This window comes from Typopeltis vanoorti, chromosome 4 (assembly GCF_054136105.1).
Source record: "Typopeltis vanoorti isolate ZY-2024b chromosome 4, IOZ_Tvanoo_1.0, whole genome shotgun sequence".
Lineage (NCBI taxonomy): Eukaryota > Metazoa > Arthropoda > Arachnida > Uropygi > Thelyphonidae > Typopeltis > Typopeltis vanoorti.
The window spans coordinates 29,619,696-29,639,951 of NC_143552.1; the positions used below are offsets into that span (position 1 = coordinate 29,619,696).

Consider the following 20,256-nt stretch of genomic DNA (forward strand, 5'->3'; position numbering starts at 1 on the left):
AGGTACTCATGCTTCAAGATCTTTAACCAATCTCATGAACACTGATCTCCTTTTCATTCTCGAGTGCTGTGAGGATAACCTGCTGAATTTTAATGCTACCAAAATGGTGCTGTATCATTTCTAAAAAGAAAGACCATATAAAGACCATAGCTTTTTCAGCCTCCAAAAAATTTGGTATTCTTTTCCGTTCCAAACAGTACTTCTCCTGCTCACCTCTTGACACTAAGGCTCAAATCTGCCAACGTTTAGAATACTGGACTGTATACAGAAGTGAGCAGTTCACTTAACTGATGAGCCCTCCATCACCACTCTCTTCAGTCACTTTCCCCAAAACGTTCTGATGCTGCATTACATCTCTCTTACAGGTATTTTTATGGGCCCTGCTCCTCTGAACTAGCTGCTAAAATCCTTACACTTTCCTGTTCTCATATACAAACACGAGCAGTTGCCCAGTCAACAACCATTTACAGTTCAACTCCAAACTCATCAAACCAACTTCTCCTCATCCTCTGCCTTCATTTCCTATATCTTTGCTCTTTGGAACAGCCTTCCCCAATGACTATAACCTTCAGGTTTCCAAAAAGCACATTAACACACTCCTCTCTTCCATCTCTCACTTAGTGTCATAGGTCTCAGGAACCTTTGCTATGTGGGGCTATATATATAAAATGATGCTGGCCACAACTTTTTTCTGAGTAAAAGAGCAAGGAATAGTGATGTAATCATATCCTCTTATCTAAATCAACTGGCTCCAGCACTGGTGCCTTCAGAGAAAAGTATGGTGATAGGAATTACCTCCTTGCATGACTGTTACTATGGTATTATCTGTTTTTGATACAGTAATTGTGGTACTATATATTAAAATAATTAAGATTGGTAAAAACAATTTTGATGGGTTGATTTCAATGTTGTCTTCTGGAAAGTAAATGCTATTCACATGAGCGAGATTAAAAAAAAATGTCTCAAGCTTTTGTCAAGATTATCAGTAGCCTGTAATAATTGTGAGTGAAATGTAACACAGATTTCTGTTTATCAATTCATACTTAAAGATGTTCCTTCTATTTAACTGAATATTTGTGAGAAATTCGGACAACAATCTATGGACTTCTGACTATTCACTGTGTCTATAAAGAATCGGCATCAATCAACGATCCCTTTTTTTCAAGTTGAGAAAGAGAGGGTTTGGTTATTACAGAAAATCAGGAGTCAGCAATGATCCTCTTTTCAAATGTGTATGTAGGGTGTTTTAATTGCATGTGCATTTATGTGTAAATCACTGCAATCCTCCAAATATATCAGTTCTGATAAATATAAGGAAAAAAACCCAGATCTATATATTATTCTTCTTTGTGGGAAGCCAAATCAATTGGAACAGGAATTAGATAATGAATAAAAATGTTTTAATTCTCTCAGGATAAATATTACACAGGCTGAATAATTAAAAAGTTTATTACAGAACTGTATTTACAACTAGATGAAAATATTTACTTGCGACAAAATGTATGAACAGAGGGGTAAAAAAAAAACAATCTGAAGAAGCATAGCAAGTGTAAATTTAATGAGCATGATAAGCTATGTGCCATACTTATTTAGAAGATATCTCAAATGATGATTTGAAAAAAGTGAATTTTTCAAGTGGCAATTTTTAGGTATATGAGACAAAAATTCGAAGTTTTACCCTTAATTCTGTTGTAAATGATGATGACTTTTTATTATAACTACAGTTTTTTTTTTGCAGGTAATATGTACACTTAATGGAGGGACAATAACATACTTTTCACGTCAGTCTTGTTTTGCTCTTGTCCAAAAAAATGATTAAAAACAACAGAAAGCTTGATTACCATTATGCACAACTTCATTGTTTGAGACATGTGATGCAACAATGTAGACTGTAATCTTCACTAAAACAGCTAAACATACTGCAAAGAAATTATAAAACAAATATACACACAAAATTTTAAACAGATCAACCCGAGAGATCATTGGCTTCATAAAGTGTTTGATCATAGAGTTCTGCCTTAACAATACGTCCACCAAAATACCTCCCATTGAGAGCATCTCTTGCCATTCCAGCCTCTGTAAATAAACAAATATTTTTTTATTACAGCAAACATATGACTCACATGAATATCTCTCCCTCCATTTTAAATGCCAAAAGATTTGCAAACTGAACTGGAATAATACTAATACTGTTAACTGATTTTAATTTAATATACAATGTATATGTGTCAAGTGAGCAATGAAATATGGGAACCACCAATTATTTAGAATCATGAAAAACAAGCAAACAATTATGTAATAATGCACAATGTCGGGGTGCTTAAGGGTCAAAGCTGTATAACTGAGAGGAGACCTCCACATAGCCTTTAAAGGAATGCGGAGAACCGACCAGGGCTTCTGACCTAATGTCCAATCCTCACCTTCTCGTGGTGCACCCTGTTGGGTATCTACTTGGATACTGAACGGACGAGGATGGGCTGGCAATTTGGGATTTAGCCGACCAAATTGTATTCTTATTGGTTAAACCAAAATATAGAATGATGGTACAACATGACAAAATTTCATGCCGGCTGGGGCGTCGCCCGGTTAAACAAGGCCCCCGTTGTTTTCGCCAGGGAACCAGGGCGAACAGCGAAAAGTCAGCTACTGGAACAAATCTGAAAATAAATCCCAACTCAACATCACCAGAGTTAAAGATCGGTACTATCAACGTAAGAAGCCTGAATGGCAAAGAAATGGAGCTAGCTGAGGAATTAGATAAGTACCAGATCGACATAATAGGGGTGACTGAAACAAAAAAGACCAAAACTGGTGAGCTCTTTCTGAGCAATAAATACAAAATGTTATATTCAGGCAATGACAATCAAGGAAAAGAAGGAGTAGCCATAGTATTCAACACAAAATACGAGGCTAATCTTCTTGAATGGCAGGCAGTCTCAAGTAGAGTAATGTGGGCAAATATGAGAATGGGGAACTGGACAATGAGACTTATTTGTGCCTATGGTCCCACAGAAGGTTCTACTAAGGTAGAAGTGGAGGAATTTTTTGAGGCTTTAGAAAAAGCAACTGACACAATGAAAAATGAAAAGTTGGTCCTTGTTGGGGATCTAAATAGCAGAGTAGGAAATGATTGTCAGACATACAAAAATATTTTGGGAAAATTTGGAGAAAAGAGCAAAGCTAATAATAATGGCAAATATCTGTTGGATTTCTGCTCAGGACATGGACTGGTCATTACTAACACCATGTTCCAACATAAAAATGTGCACAAATTCACATGGAGAGAAGAGGCTAGGAATAAGAAAAGTCTCATTGACTATGTTATTGTTGATAGTGATGTTTTCTTCCTGGTGCAGGACACCAGAGTGTACAGAGGATTTGAAATTGGAAGTGATCACTATTTAGTCTTGAGCAGGATAAAATTGAATTTCATATTGAAAAGAATAACATGTAAGAAAGTTTTAAAGCAAATAAAAGTTGAGCAGTTCTCAGATGTGAACTGTAGACTAAAATACACAAAGATTATTGAAGAAAAAATGAAAGAGTTTGAGAACAGGAAACAAACCTTGGAGATTCAGTGGCAAACTCTGAAGAAAACATTGATTGATTCTGCCAGAGAGGCATGTGGTGAGGTTGTTTGTAAGGATAAAAAAATCAGAACTCCCTGGTGGACACAGGAAGTTAAAGAGGCAGTGAAGGAAAAGAAGAAAGCATACCAAAAGTTCCTGGCAAATAAGTCAGCTTTTGCTCTTAGAGAATATAGAGACAAATGCAAGAATGCTAAACACTGTGTAAAACTAGCTAAACAAAAGTCATGGGAGGACTTTGGCAAGAATATAGAAAATAAATATCAAGAAGGTGGCAAAATATTCTGGAGGTTGTTGAAGAAACTTAAGAATGGAGGAAAGAGTGCTGTAAAAGGAATTAGAGATGATAAAGGTGACATGAAAACGGGAGAAAAAGATATCCTTGAAGTATGGAGTAATTACTTTGAAAAACTGCTAAATGAAACAAGCAGTGATGACAGCACATTGGTAAAAAACACTGACCAGGCATGCAGTCAGGAATACATATCCATACTTGAAGTAGAAAAAGCCATCAAAGGCTTGAAATGTGGAAAGGCAGCAGGAGTAGATGATATTCGACCAGAAATGCTGAAGTATGGTGGTATAAGAGTATTACAGTGGCTGCACTGCATAGTTCAGAAAGCCTGGACAGAGGGACGAATTCCCGATGATTGGAGTAGAGCTCTCATAGTACCCATATATAAAAAGGGAAATAAAACTGAATGTGAGAATTACAGAGGTATTTCTCTACTGAGTGTTCCTGGCAAGATCTATGCAAGTATACTTGAGAAACGGTTGAGAAGAATTGTGGAAGAAAAGCTTGGTGAAGAACAAGCTGGATTCAGGCCAAATAGAGGCTGTCAGGATCAGATCTTCACTTTACGACAAATAGTCGAGAAAGCATGGGAATATAACAAAGTTCTGTATTTAAGTTTTGTCGATCTGGAAAAGGCATATGACAAGGTGCCAAGAGAGAAGCTATTCAATACGCTGCAGTTATATGGTGTGAATGGGGCATTATACCAAGCAATACTTAGTCTTTATTTGAGTTGTAAGTCAGCAGTCAGAATTGAAGGAAGTACAGGAAGATGGTTTAATGTTAAATCTGGTGTGAGACAAGGATGTACATTATCCCCTCTGTTATTCATTATCTATATGGATCACATTATGAAGGAAAGTGGTATTAAACATGATATCAAAATTGGAGATGTTAATGTCAGCTCTTTGCTTTATGCAGATGATGTTATACTTCTAAATAAATCTGCTACAAGTCTGCAAGATTCTCTGACTAAATTGAATAGCTGTTGTAATAGATATGGTATGAAGGTCAGCAATAAAAAGACAAAGACAATGAAAATAGGCAGAATCATTGAAAATGTCAACTGTGTTGTGAATGGAGAACCTGTGGAACAAGTAAAACATTTCAGCTATTTAGGCACGATTTTTACTGAAGATGGTAAATTAAATATAGAAATAGACAACAGAATCAGCAAAGCTGGTATGGTGGGAAGTCAATTGAATAAATTCATATGGAATAAGAGAGAAATTAGTCGGAACACTAAATTAGCTGTATACAAGACAGTGTTCAAACCAGTTTTAACTTATGGATCTGAGAGCTGGGTCAGAAGTAAAACACTTGACCAAAGACTAGAGACCACAGATATGAGAGTCCTGAGAAAGATTATAGGCGTGAACAGATGGCAACAATGGCAATATCATATTAAAAACGAGGATATTAGGAAAGAACTTGACATTGTCAGCATCCAGGAATGCGTTAGCAGAGCTAATCTCAGGTGGTATGGTCACTTAAATAGAATGGGCGAGGAAAGATTAGCAAAACAAGTGTTCTCTGCCAGGGTGGCAGCAAAACGACCCAGAGGAAGGCCAAGATATAGGTGGATTGATACGATACAAAGTGCTTTAGACGATAGAAATATAAGATCTGATAATGTTGGAGTCTTGACAAGTAACAGACTGATTTGGAGGAAAATTGTAGATAGGAAATTAATAATGATGTAATCTTTTTTCATGTAGTACTATCATATCCTGTACACCCCTTGAGGGTACATGGCAGGAATTTGATGATGATGATGATGATGATGCACAATGTCTACCGTATTTACCCGAATATAACTCGCCCTCGCATCCCTGATTTTACTTTATGAGAAAATAAATTAAAAGGTTTCGCATATACCTCGCACAAGAAAAACAAGTTTCAGATATTTTGGAATTCAGTTGAAGAGAATCAGCATTTCAACTCATTGGCTTGCTTTTGTTAAGTCGAGGAATCTTCTGTCAATGAAAGTGAGCCGACATTGGATCACAAGATTCATGAAGAGGAAAAGTATTTCCCTTCGTAGAAGGACATCCATTGCCAAAGAATGCTGAAAGATTTCAAGGATCAAGTGATGGATTTTTATCACAATGTGATTCAACTTAGGAAGAGCAATAACTATCCGTTAGCACAAATAGCCAATGTTGATCAAATATCCCTCAATTTAGACATGCAGCACCAAACAACAATAACAGAAAAAAGATGAAAAAAAGTTGCCTCCTTATGTAATATTCAAAAGGAAAACAATGCTGAAGAGAAAATTTCTCCCTGGAATTTGTGTAAGAGTTCAAAAAAAAAGGATGGATGGACACTACAATGATTCAAGATTGGATTAGAACAGTTTGGGACCTTCTCCTCCTTAACACCCGGCTCTCCTCGTGAGGGATAGTTTCCATTATTCCTGGTGGTCTTACACCTTGTCTATAACCCTTGGTTGTATTGCTCAACAAACCATCCAAGGACTACATACAAAAATTCTACATGGAGTGGATGGCAGCTATGACCTGACTCTGGCAAGGAAGATCAAGAGACCATCATTAGAACGGTTGCACAACTGGATTTTGAGAGCTAGGGACATGATTTTGGCAGAAAAAATTGCCAAGAGTTTTCTAAAAACTGGCATCTCTAACAGCCTGGATGGGAGTGAAGATGACATTACACCAATCCCTCGATTAGCGCGCCTAATGCATTTTTAAAACAGGCACATTAATTGAAAACGCACTAATCGAATATAGTAACCAACGGGAAAAAGTATAATTCATTCCTCAAATTTCTTTTTTGAACCTTAATTTTTTTTATAAAATAATTAAGATATGTCTCAGGGCTTAATTAAAGGAAAACCATGAAGCTGAAAGACAATAAAACATATTCAGAATATAAATTTCATTATTCTACTTCTTAACAAAGAATTGAGCTAACGTAGTTTGGCGGGCATTTTGTTTCTTTTTTTCATACAGCGGATGGTATGGTCATTTTTGCCCCTTCTACAAATTTTACTGCTTATCTCTTCATCAGGGTCAGCCTCTAAGCATTGCTGCTTAAAAACTTCAATTGTACGAAAAATATTTTCAAATTATTTCTGTGAAATCTCTTTTGGCTGAATATCAGTGGTTAAATTTTCTTCATATTCTTTGGAATCTTCCCACTGATGCATTTAAAATTCACAGGTTGGAATCACTCAATTCTTCAGAAGGAAATTCAATTAACTCTTCGACATTATCATTGAAGAGAAAAAAGAAATGAAGGGCATACGAATTGGTTGCCAACACGTGAAATCATGCTTTACAGATAAAATTTCCCAACTGTTATACAAGCAAAATGGTTACCACTTTAAAAACTACAATGATCATAAAAGAGAAGTTAATTTTCTGACGTGTAATAATAAACAACTCATCCCAGAATACGGATTGATTATCCTATTATCGGAATGGATTCTCCTTTTTGTGACATGCGCAGAAGTGTCGAAGGGTGTAGAATCTATGTGAGTACTATAGCAGACGACATAAATTTTGGTGGTAAAAATTTGGAACATAGTATACATAGTGTACATGGAAGTGGTGTAGTATGCCATTAAAAATAACTTTATAAGATGTTTTAAATTGGTAACTAAATTATTTCAGATTTTTTTGAAATAATTCAGTTACCAATTTAAAACATCTTATAAAGTTATTTTTAATGGCATACTACACCACTTCCATGTACACTAAGTATACTATGTTCCAAATTTTTACCACCAAAATCTGAAAACAAACCCCAACTCAACATCACCAGAGTTAAAGATCGGTACTATCAACGTAAGAAGCCTGAATGGCAAAGAAATGGAGCTAGCTGAGGAATTAGATAAGTACCAGATCGACATAATAGGGGTGACTGAAACAAAAAAGACCAAAACTGGTGAGATCTTTCTGAGCAATAAATACAAAATGTTATATTCAGGCAATAACAATCAAGGAAAAGAAGGAGCAGCCATAGTATTCAACACAAAATATGAGGCTAATCTTCTTGAATGGCAGTCAGTCTCAAGTAGAGTAATGTGGGCAAATATGAGAATCGGGAACTGGACAATGAGACTTATTTGTGCCTATGGTCCCACAGAAGGTTCTACTAAGGTAGAAGTGGAGGAATTTTTTGAGGCTTTAGAAAAAGCAACTGACACAATGAAAAAGGAAAAGTGGGTCCTTGTTGGGGATCTAAATAGTAGAGTAGGAAATGATTGTGAGACATACAAAAATATTTTGGGAAAATTTGGAGAAAAGAGCAAAGCTAATAATAATGGCAAATATCTGTTGGATTTCTGCTCAGGACATGGACTAGTTATTACTAACACCATGTTCCAACATAAAAATGTGCACAAATTCACATGGAGAGAAGAGGCTAGGAATAAGAAAAGTCTCATTGACTATGTTATTGTCGATAGTGATGTTTTCTCCCTGGTGCAGGACACCAGAGTGTACAGAGGATTTGAAATTGGAAGTGATCACTATTTAGTCTTGAGCAGGATAAAATTGAATTTCATATTGAAAAGAATAACATGTAAGAAAGTTTTAAAGCGAATAAAAGTTGAGCAGCTCTCAGATGTAAACTGTAGACTAAAATACAGAAATATTATTGAAAAGAAAATGAAAGAGTTTGAGAACAGGAATCAAACCTTGGAGATTCAGTGGCAAACTCTGAAGGAAACATTGATTGATTCTGCCAGAGAGGCATGTGGTGAGGTTGTGTGCAAAGATAAAAAAATCAGAACTCCCTGGTGGACACAGGAAGTTAAAGAGGCAGTGAAGGAAAAGAAGAAAGCATATCAAAAGTTCCTGGCAAATAAGTCAGCTTTTACTCTTACAGAATAAAGAGACAAACGTAAGAAACCTAAACAGTGTGTAAAACTAGCTAAACAAAAGTCATGGGAGGACTCTGGAAAGAATATAGAAAATAAATATCAAGAAGGTGGCAAAATATTCTGGAGGTTGTTGAAGAAGCTTAGGAATGGAGGAAGGAGTGCTGTAAAAGGAATTAGAGATGATAAAGGTGAAATGAAAACAGGAGAAAAAGATATCCTTGAAGTATGGAGTAATTACTTTGAAAAACTGCTAAATGAAACAAGCAGTGATGACAGCACAGTGATAAAAAACACTGACCAGGCATGCAGTCAGGAATACATATCTATACTTGAAGTAGAAAAAGCCATCAAAGGCTTGAAATGTGGAAAGGCAGCAGGAGTAGATGATATTCGACCAGAAATGCTGAAGTATGGTGGTATAAGAGTCTTACAGTGGTTGCACTGCATAGTTCAGAAAGCCTGGACAGAGGGACGAATTCCCGATGATTGGAGTAGAGCTCTCATAGTACCCATATATAAAAAGGGAAATAAAACTGAATGTGAGAATTACAGAGGTATTTCCCTACTGAGTGTTCCTGGCAAGATCTATGCAAGTATACTTGAGAAACGGTTGAGAAGAATTGTGGAAGAAAAGCTTGGTGAAGAACAAGCTGGATTCAGGCCAAATAGAGGCTGTCAGGATCAGATCTTCACTTTACGACAAATAGTCGAGAAAGCATGGGAATATAACAAAGATCTGTATTTAAGTTTTGTCGATTTGGAAAAGGCATATGACAAGGTGCCAAGAGAGAATCTATTCAATACGCTGCAGTTATATGGTGTCAATGGGGCATTATATCAAGCAATACTTAGTCTTTATTTGAGTTGTGAGTCAGCAGTTAGAATTGAAGGAAGTACAGGAAGATGGTTTAATGTTAAATCTGGTGTGAGACAAGGATGTACATTATCCCCTCTATTATTCATTATCTATATGGATCACATTATGAAGGAATGTGGTATTAAACCTGATATCAAAATTGGAGATGTTAATGTCAGCTCTTTGCTTTATGCGGATGATGTTATACTTCTAAATAAATCCGCTACAAGTCTGCAAGATTCTCTGACTAAATTGAATAGCTGTTGTAATAGATATGGTATGAAGGTCAGCAATAAAAAGACAAAGACAATGAAAATAGGCAGAATCATTGAAAATGTCAACTGTGTTGTGAATGGAGAACCTGTGGAACAAGTAAAACATTTCAGCTACTTAGGCACAATTTTTACTGAAGATGGTAAACTAAATATAGAAATAGACAACAGAATCAGCAAAGCTGGTATCGTGGGAAGTCAATTGAATAAATTCATATGGAATAAGAAAGAAATTAGTCGGAACACTAAATTAGCTGTATACAAGACTGTGTTCAAACCAATTTTAACTTATGGATCTGAGAGCTGGGTCAGAAGTAAAACACTTGACCAAAGACTAGAGACCGCAGATATGAGAGTCCTGAGAAAGATTAGAGGCGTGAACAGATGGCATCAATGGCAATATCATATTAAAAATGAGGATATTAGGAAAGAACTTGACATTGTCAGCATCCAGGAATGCGTTAGCAGAGCTAATCTCAGATGGTATGGTCACTTAAATAGAATGGGAGAGGAAAGATTAGCAAAACAAGTGTTCTCTGCCAGGTTGGCAGGAAAACGACCCAGAGGAAGACCAAGATTGATACGGTACAAAGTGCCTTAGACGATAGAAATATAAGATCTGATAATGTTGGAGTCTTGACAAGTAACAGACTGATTTGGAGGAAAATTGTAGATAGGAAGTTAGTAATGATGTAATTTTTTCATGTAGTACTGTCATATCCTGTACACCCCTTGAGGGTACCTGGCAGGAATTTGATGATGATGATGATGATGATGATGACTAAATTATTTCATTCTGATGAGTAATTTTTTAAAATAGTTAGCCATAAGAATGTACAGACGGAAAATTTTTAAACTCTAACTTTTATTTTTAAGATGTATACAGGAGCACTAATTGAATTTGGGTATAAAAAAAAATGACGTACTAATCGGGTGCGCATTAACTGCTGGATTACTGCATTTGGGTAGAAGACTTTGACAATGCCTATGAGGAAACCGATCTCGAAACCAAAAGTAGTAAAAGTGAATAGGAGATTCTTGGTAAGTCATACTCTTGTTTAGTTTTTTTTAAATCATGATGACTTCATGATTCTGAATTGATAAAGGGACAAGCAATAATGAAACAGTTTGTTTTAATTTAATTACAGAAGCATTATCACTGAAGATTTGAATATATCACGTGATGAAGGCGAGTATCCGATCGTGTAAATAATGTTGATAATTAAAATTTAAATGCATTCATTTTATAAATAATGTGAGAAATTATAAATTATAACTACATTAATTAAATTTTTTCCTGCAAATCCCTGCACCACGATTTTTTTAACTTTAATTTTGGGGAAAAATGTGCAAGTTATATTCGAGTAAATACATTAGTAAATTTCATTCTTACATCCATCTTCATCATCATCAAATTCCTGCAATGTACTCTCAAGGAGTGTACAGGATATGATAGTACTACATGAAAAAAATTACATCATTACTAACTTCCTATCAACAATTTACCTCCAAATCAGTCTGTTACTTGTCAAGACTCCAACATTATCAGATCTTATATTTCTATCGTCTAAGGCACTTTGTACCATATCAATCCACCTATATCTTGGTCTTCCTCTGGGTCGTTTTGCTGCCAACCTGGCAGAGAACACTTGTTTTGCTAATCTTTCTTTGCTCATTCTGTTTAAGTGACCATACCACCTGAGATTAGCTCTGCTAACACATTCCTGGATGTTGACAATGCCAAGTTCTTTCCTAATATCCTTGTTTTTAATATGATATTGCCATTGATGCCATCTCTTCACGCCTCTAATCTTTCTCAGGAATCTCATATCTGCGGTGTCTAGTCTTTGGTCAAGTGTTTTAAATCTGACCCAACTCTCAGATCCATAAGTTAAAATCGGTTTGAACACTGTCTCGTATACAGCTAATTTAGTGTTCCAACTAATTTCTCTCTTATTCCATATGAATTTATTCAATTGACTTCCCACCATACCAGCTTTTCTGATTCTGTTGTCTATTTCCATATTTAATTTACCATCATCACTAAAAATCGTGCCTAAGTAGCTGAAATGTTTTACTTGTTCCACAGGTTCTCCATTCACAACACACTTGACATTTTCAATGATTCTGCCTATTTTCATTGTCTTTGTCTTTTTACTGCTGACCTTCATACCATATCTATTACAACAGCTATTCAATTTAGTCAGAGAATCTTGCAGACTTGTAGCAGATTTATTTAGAAGTATAACATCATCCGTAAAGCAAAGAACTGACATTAACATCTCCAATTTTGATATCATGTTTAATACCATATTCCTTCATAATGTGATCCATATAGATAATGAATAACAGAGGGGATAATGTACATCCTTGTCTCACACCAGATTTAACATTAAACCATCTTCCTGTGCTTCCTTCAATTCTAACTACTGACTTACAACTCAAATAAAGACTAAGTATTGCTTGATATAATGCCCCATTCACACCATATAACTGCTGCATATTGAACAGCTTCTCTCTTGGCACCTTGTCATATGCCTTTTCCAAATCGACTAAACTTAAATACAGATCTTTGTTACATTCCCATGCTTTCTCGACTATTTGTCATAAAGTGAAGATCTGATCCTGACAGCCTCTATTTGGCCATCCAGCTTGTTCTTCACCAAGCTTCTCTTCCACAATTCTTCCCAACCGTTTCTCAAGTATGGCCAGGAACACTCAGTAGGGAAAATACCTCTGTAATTCTCACATTCAGTTTTATTTCCCTTTTTATATATGGGTACTATTAGAGCTCTACTCCAATTATTGGGAATTCGTCTCTCTGTCCAGCCTTTCTGAACTATGCAGTGCAGTCACTGTAAGACTTTTTTTATATCACAATATTTCAGCATTTCTAGTCGAATATCATCTAATCCTGTTGCCTTTTCACATTTCAAGCCTTTGATGGCTTTTTCTACTTCAAGTATGGATGTGTATTCTTGACTTATGCCTGTTAAGTGTTTTTTACCACTGTGCTATCACTGCATGTTCCATTTAGCAATTTTTCGAAGCAATTATTCCATACTTCAAGTATATCCTTTTCTCCTGTTTTGTAACTTTTATCATCTCTAACTCTTTTACAGCACTCTTTCCTCCATTTCGCTTCTATAACAACCTCCAGAATATCCTACCACCTTCTTGAAATTTATTTTCTATGTTCTTGCCAAAGTCCTCCCATGACTTTTGTTTAGCTAGTTTTACACAGTATTTAGCTTTCTTACATTTGTCTCTCTGTATTCTCTAAGAGCACAAGCTGACTTATTTGCCAGAAACTTTTGATATGCTTTCTTCTTTTCCTTCACTGACTCTTTTACGTCTTGTGTCTCCACCATGGAGTTCTGATTTTTCTATCCTTGCAGACAACCTCACCACATGCCTCTCTGGCTGAATCAATCAGGGTTTTCTTCAAGGTTTGGTTCCTGTTCTCAAACTCTTTCACTTTTTCTTCAATAATCTTTGTGTATTTTAGTCTACAGTTCACATCTGAGAGCTGCTCAACTTTTATTCGCTTTAAAACTTTCATAGATGTTATTCTTTTCAGTACAAAATTCAATTTTATCCTGCTCAAGACTAAATAGTGATCGCTTCCAATTTCAAATCCTCTGTACACTCTGGTGTGCTGCACCAGGGAGAAAACATCACTATCAACAATAACATAGTCAATGAGTCTTTTCTTATTCCTTGCTTCTTCTCCTATTGTGAATTTGTACACATTTTTATGTTGGAACATGGTGTTAGTAATAACCAGTCTATGTCCTGAGCAGAAATCCAACAAATATTTGCCATTATTATTAGCTTTGCTCTTTTCTCCAAATTTTCCCAATATATTTTTGTATGTCTGACAATCATTTCCTACTCTGTTATTTAGATCCCCAACAAGGACCAACTTTTCCTTTTTCATTGTGTCAGTTGCTTTTTTTAAAACATCAAAAAATTCTCCCACTTCTACCTTAGTAGAACCTTCTGTGGGACCATAGGCACAAATAAGTTTCATTGTCCAATTTCCCATTCTCATATTTGCCCACATCACTCTACTTGAGACTGCCTGCCATTTAAGAAGATTAGCCTCGTATTTTGTGTTGAATACAATGGCTACTCCTTTTCCTTGATTGTTATTGCCTGAATATAACATTTTGTATTTATTGCTCAGAAAGATCTCACCAGTTTTTGTCTTTTTTATTTCAGTCACCCCTATTATATCGATCTGGTACTTATCTAATTCCTCAGCTAGCTCCATTTCTTTGCCATTCAGGCTTCTTATCTTGAATTCCAAGATAAGAAGGAAAATCTGAGTTGGGGTGTGTGTGCTTTCAGATTTGTTTCAATAGCTGACTTTTCGCTGTTCGCCCTGGTTCTCTGGCGAAAACAACGGGAGCCTTGTTTAATTGGGCGATGCCCCAGCCGACATGAAATTTTGTCATGTTTACCACCATTTTCTATATTTCGATAATAAATTTATCCCTGGATAAAATATAGTTGTAATTCCCCCCCCCCCCCCAATTTAACAGTCTGTGCAATGAAACAAGATCATCGATAATGTATATTTCATTTGGATGAATGAAAAGAATTTATAATTCTTCAATGTCAAATATAAGTATTACAAATTCCACACATGATCATAAGTTGAATGTTAGTTAGTATATCTATTTTTGAGAAGGATAATTCAGGTTTATGGAAAAAAACTGTCATCTGTGTGAAAACCAACAAACATCATAGAAAATGTACCTTACATACTGATGAGATACAAACCCAGCTCTTTTCAACCCGAAGGACATTTGTTCTTTATCAAAGATGTGATCTAGATAGACAAAAGTCTATCTACATCACATCTTAGCCAAGCCATGAATATGAAGTTGATCCTCATCTTGCAGTAAACAAAGTGCCAACAAAGGAGAATTTAACAATACAGTGTTTCTTAATGTTATACTGAAACAAATAATAGAGCCTCCATATCTCAGTTGGTATAGACAAAGCCCTCTGGTTGGGATTTGAATCCTGTCTAGGACACAATGGACTTTTCAACTAAAAGTGAGTTAGCCAGTCTTATAGAGGTAGAGTTTTCTTCCCACATCCAGACTGCTGATTTTCATATCAAATTTGTAATAGCAGTAATTATCCAACTTTGTTAAAGAGTAATTAAGACAAATTGATTTATTTAGGAGTATAACACCATCTGCATGACCCTTTTTTTTAACATCAGTCATTTATTTAGAAACTAATATTGGACTAGTTTCTCACATTAAAACTGGTGGCTTTGTCAGAGTTTTAAATAAAGCATAAAAAATGCGTTAAAATAGATAACAAAGTTATCTATTTTTATGTAGAATTCTAAAAAATTATTATAAAAGAAGATAAAAATGATTTGTTCTAAAGCTTGAATGTGAAGTCGCATGCCATGCGTTAGCTGTCATCATGAAAAGACTAGCTGATTGTTGGCAAAATTGAAATCCGAGAGACTGAAGGATTTGATGAGAGATTTACAGATGACATTTAATATAAGACCTTATTCCTGTTCAAAGATCAGTGTGAATGGATAACTGTAACAGATTCCTTTAAAAATAGAGAATAAAAGTTTTCTTCCAAATAAGGCATAGTAGAAATATCTCAGCTTACCATATGGTTAGTAGATGAGGTATGGTGGCCAGACCCTTATATTTTATGCTCACCATCTCCTATGTGCTCTTTCTTTCTCAATTCAAATTCATGTTTTATTTGTACGATATAGGCTAGAGCACGAGCATGGCATTCAATATACTCTTGGATGTTTGTAAAAATGGATGCTGTCCTTAGGAGACCTGGGTAGGCTGCAAACTATTTGAACAGGCTTAAAAGTCACTCTTTGATTATGATCTTCAATTTGAAAACAGAGGCAATCCTTGTGGATAGAATGCCAATGTATGGAATGGTGACTGAATCATAATATTGGATATTCTGGTTATGAAGAGAAGAATGATGAAGGCTCAGAGTTCATCTTAAATTTATCTTAATTTTTTGTAAAATGCAATGTGACTGATTCTCAAGGGTCTGGATGATACCTAGCTTTTCAGAAGGTGAAGGGATGAAGCATTTTATTTTGAAATCATCCCTCTCTTTATAAACATAACATCCAATATAGGGATACAATCACCATTATATACATAGGCAATCTATCCATTATAACTGTTTCTCTTTTGAAAGATCAATAACATCAGAGCAATTTTCAAACGTATTCAAACATTTTGCAGCCTACTCAGATCTCCTAAAACTCTTTTTACAAACACCCAGGAACATATAGAATACCATGCTCACATGGTTTATCATACATAGGACAAACAAGATGCAGGTTTGAAGTGAGAAAGAAAGAACCATAGGAAATGTTGAGCATAAAAGAATTTTATTTTACTTTTATAGATAGGCGTTACAAGAACTCTGATTGCTTCACTCGTCCAACTTCAACTTTCAACAGGTCTTCTGAATTATGTAATGCAACTACTGTAAAACTAATACTCCATATTTGGGATGGCTTTTTCTATGTAAAGTATTGACGTACCCTTGGTTGTATTCTTGAGAAATTTCTAGCACTGGTTGTTTCGTTTAGCACTCAAAGTAAATATCAAGACATCCAGAATCTTTATTCTCAGATTTTGAATCACCTATTTCATTTCAGAATCCTTTTACAACAATCTTTTCATCATCATCAAATTCCTGCCATGTACCCTCAAGGGGTGTACAGGATATGATAGTACTACATGAAAAAAATTACATCATTATTAATTTCCTATCTACAATTTTCCTCCAAATCAGTCTGTTACTTGTCAACACTCCAATATTATCAGATCTTATATTTCTATCGTCTAAAGCACTTTGTACCGTATCAATCCACCTATATCTTGGTCTTCCTCTCGGTCGTTTTCCTGCCAACCTGGCAGAGAACACTTGTTTTGCTAATCTTTCCTCGCCCATTCTGTTTAAGTGACCAGACCACCTGAGATTAGCTCTGCTAACGCATTCCTGGATGCTGACAATGTCAAGTTCTTTCCTAATATCCTCGTTTTTAATATGATACTGCCATTGATGCCATCTGTTCACGCCTATAATCTTTCTCAGGACTCTCATATCTGAAGTCTCTAGTCTTTGGTCAAGTGTTTTACTTCTGACCCAGCTCTCAGATCCATAAGTTAAAACTGGTCTGAACACTGTCTTGTATACAGCTAATTTAGTGTTCCGACTAATTTCTCTCTTATTCCATATGAATTTATTCAATTGACTTCCCACCATACCAGCTTTGCTGATTCTGTTGTCTATTTCTATATTTAATTTACCATCTTCAGTAAAAATCGTGCCTAAATAGCTGAAATGTTTTACTTGTTCCACAGGTTCTCCATTCACAACACAGTTGACATTTTCAATGATTCTGCCTATTTTCATTGTCTTTGTCTTTTTATTGCTGACCTTCATACCATATCCATTACAAGAGCTATTCAATTTAGTCAGAGAATCTTGCAGACTTGTAACGGATTTATTTAGAAGTATAACATCATCCCATAAAGCAAAGAGCTGACATTAACATCTCCAATTTTGATATCATGTTTAATACCACTTTCCTTCATAATGTGATCCATATAGATAATGAATAACAGAGGGGATAATGTACATCCTTGTCTCACACCAGATTCAACATTAAACCATCTTCCTGTGCTTCCTTCAATTCTAACTGCTGACTTACAACTCAAATAAAGACTAAGTATTGCTTGATATAATGTCCCACTGACACCATATAACTGCAGCATATTGAATAGCTTCTCTCTTGGCACCTTGTCATATGCCTTTTCAAGATCGACAAAACTTAAATACAGATCTTTGTTATATTCCCATGCTTTCTCGACTATTTGTCGTAAAGTGAAGATCTGATCCTGACAGCCTCTATTTGGCCTGAATCCAGCTTGTTCTTCACCAAGCTTTTCTTCCACGATTCTTCTCAACCGTTTCTCAAGTATACTTGCATAGATCTTGCCAGGAACACTCAGTAGGGAAATACCTCTGTAATTCTCACATGCAGTTTTATTTCCCTTTTTATATACGGGTACTATGAGAGCTCTACTCCAATCATCGGGAATTTGTCCCTCTGTCCAGGCTTTCTGAACTATGCAGTGCAGCCACTGTAAGACTCTTATACCACCATACTTCAGCATTTCTGGTCGAATATCATCTACTCCTGCTGCCTTTCCACATTTCAAGCCTTTGATGGCTTTTTCTACTTCAAGTATGGATATGTATTCCTGACTGCATGCCTGGTCAGTGTTTTTTACCACTGCACTGTCATCACTGCTTGTTTCATTTAGCAGTTTTTCAAAGTAATTACTCCATACTTCAAGGATATCTTTTTCTCCCATTTTCATGTCACCTTTATCATCTCTAATTCCTTTTATAGCACTCTTTCCTCCATTCTTAAGCTTCTTCAACAACCTCCAGAATATTTTGCCACCTTCTTGATATTTATTTTCTATATTCTTGCCAAAGTCCTCCCATTACTTTTGTTTAGCTAGTTTTACACAGTGTTTAGCATTCTTGCATTTGTCTCTATATTCTCTAAGAGCACAAGCTGACTTATTTGACAGGAACTTTTGGTATGCTTTCTTCTTTTCCTTCACTGCCTCTTTAACCTCCTGTGTCCACCAGGGAGTTCTGATTTTTTTATCCTCACAAACAACCTCACCACGTGCCTCTCTGGCAGAATCAATCAATGTTTTCTTCAGAGTTTGCCAGTGAATCTCCAAGGTTTGATTCCTGTTCTCAAACTCTTTCATTTTTCCTTCAATAATCTTTGTGTATTTTAGTCTACAGTTCACATCTGAGAGCTGCTCAACTTTTATTCGATTTAAAACTTTCTTACATGTTATTCTTTTCAATTTTATCCTGCTCAAGACTAAATAGTGATCACTTCCAATTTCAAATCCTCTGTACACTCTGGTGTCCTGCACCAGGGAGAAAACATCACTATCAACAATAACATAGTCAATGAGACTTTTCTTATTCCTAGCCTCTTCTCTCCATGTGAATTTGTGCACATTTTTATGTTGGAACATGGTGTTAGTAATAACCAGTCCATGTCCTGAGCAGAAATCCAACAGATATTTGCCATTATTATTAGCTTTGCTCTTTTCTCCAAATTTTCCCAAAATATTTTTGTATGTCTCACAATCATTTCCTACTCTGCTATTTAGATCCCCAACAAGGACCAACTTTTCATTTTTCATTGTGTCAGTTGCTTTTTCTAAAGCCTCAAAAAATTCCTCCACTTCTACCTTAGTAGAACCTTCTGTGGGACCATATGCACAAATAAGTCTCATTGTCCAGTTCCCCATTCTCATATTTGCCCACAATCTTTTCTCCATTACTAATTTTTTTTTTTTTTTTTTTTTCCCCAATATCCTCCATAGCAAAGTCTTCCCATAACTTCTCTTTAGCTACTTTTACAAATAGGGTAGTTTTCTTATAATAATCTTTGTACTTGAAATCAGGTCACAAGTTGAATTACTTGCCAGGAATACTCTATAATACTTTCTTTTCTAGGACTGCTTCTTTATTTTTGATCCTTGAAGATCAGATTTTTCTAATCTTGCATAGAACTTCACCACATGCCTCCTCCCTGCTTGAATTGTTTTCTTCAGATTTTGCAACTGAATGATTTGGTTACTGTTTTATATTTTTCTCTAATATTTGTTTATTTCAGTGTCCAGTTTATCTCCGAAAGTTCCTCAAGCTTTCATTCTTTTTAATACTTATATGTTTTTCTTTTCAATTATGATTCAATTTCATGTATATATATATATTCTTACATTTTGACCCAGTGTAGAGATATACATAATGTAGTCAGTGTGCTAAGGGTCAGAACTGTATAACTGGCAGACCCCCCACATAGCCTTTTAAGGAGCGTGGCGAACTGATCGGAGCTTCTGACCTAATGTTCAATCCTCACCTTCGTGTGGTGCACCCTGCTAGGTATCCACTCAGATAGTGAATGAACAAGGATGGGTTGGCAATTTGGGATTTAGCCAACCAACTTATTCTTACTAGTTTAAACCACAATGTAAACAATGGTACAACATGAGAAAATTACATGCCCTGGCTGGAACATCGCCCAGCTAAACAAGGCCCCTGTTATTTTTGCCAGGGCAAACAGCACAAAGTCAGCTGCTGGAACACATCCCAACTCAACATGAGCAGAGTTCAAGACTGGTACTACCAATGTAAGAAGCATCAATGGAAAAGAAATGGAACTAGCACTAGAATTGGATAAGTACCAGATCAACATAATAGGTGTGACTGAAACAAAACAAAACAAAGACAAAAACAGGCGAGATCTTTCTAAGCAA

The 20,256-nt window shown here is 35.8% G+C and overlaps 1 protein-coding gene across 1 annotated transcript in view; it reads right to left on the reverse strand.

Annotated features, from left to right (window-relative positions):
- Positions 1-1,430: 1,430 nt before the first annotated feature.
- Positions 1,431-20,256, reverse strand: part of hfp (Poly(U)-binding-splicing factor hfp) — a 370,731-nt gene continuing 351,905 nt past the window's right edge. The window contains exon 17 of the mRNA XM_090391729.1: positions 1,431-2,076. Coding sequence (XP_090247855.1) covers positions 1,967-2,076 — 110 coding nt within the window. The 3' untranslated portion in view covers positions 1,431-1,966. The remainder of the gene's footprint in view (positions 2,077-20,256) is intronic.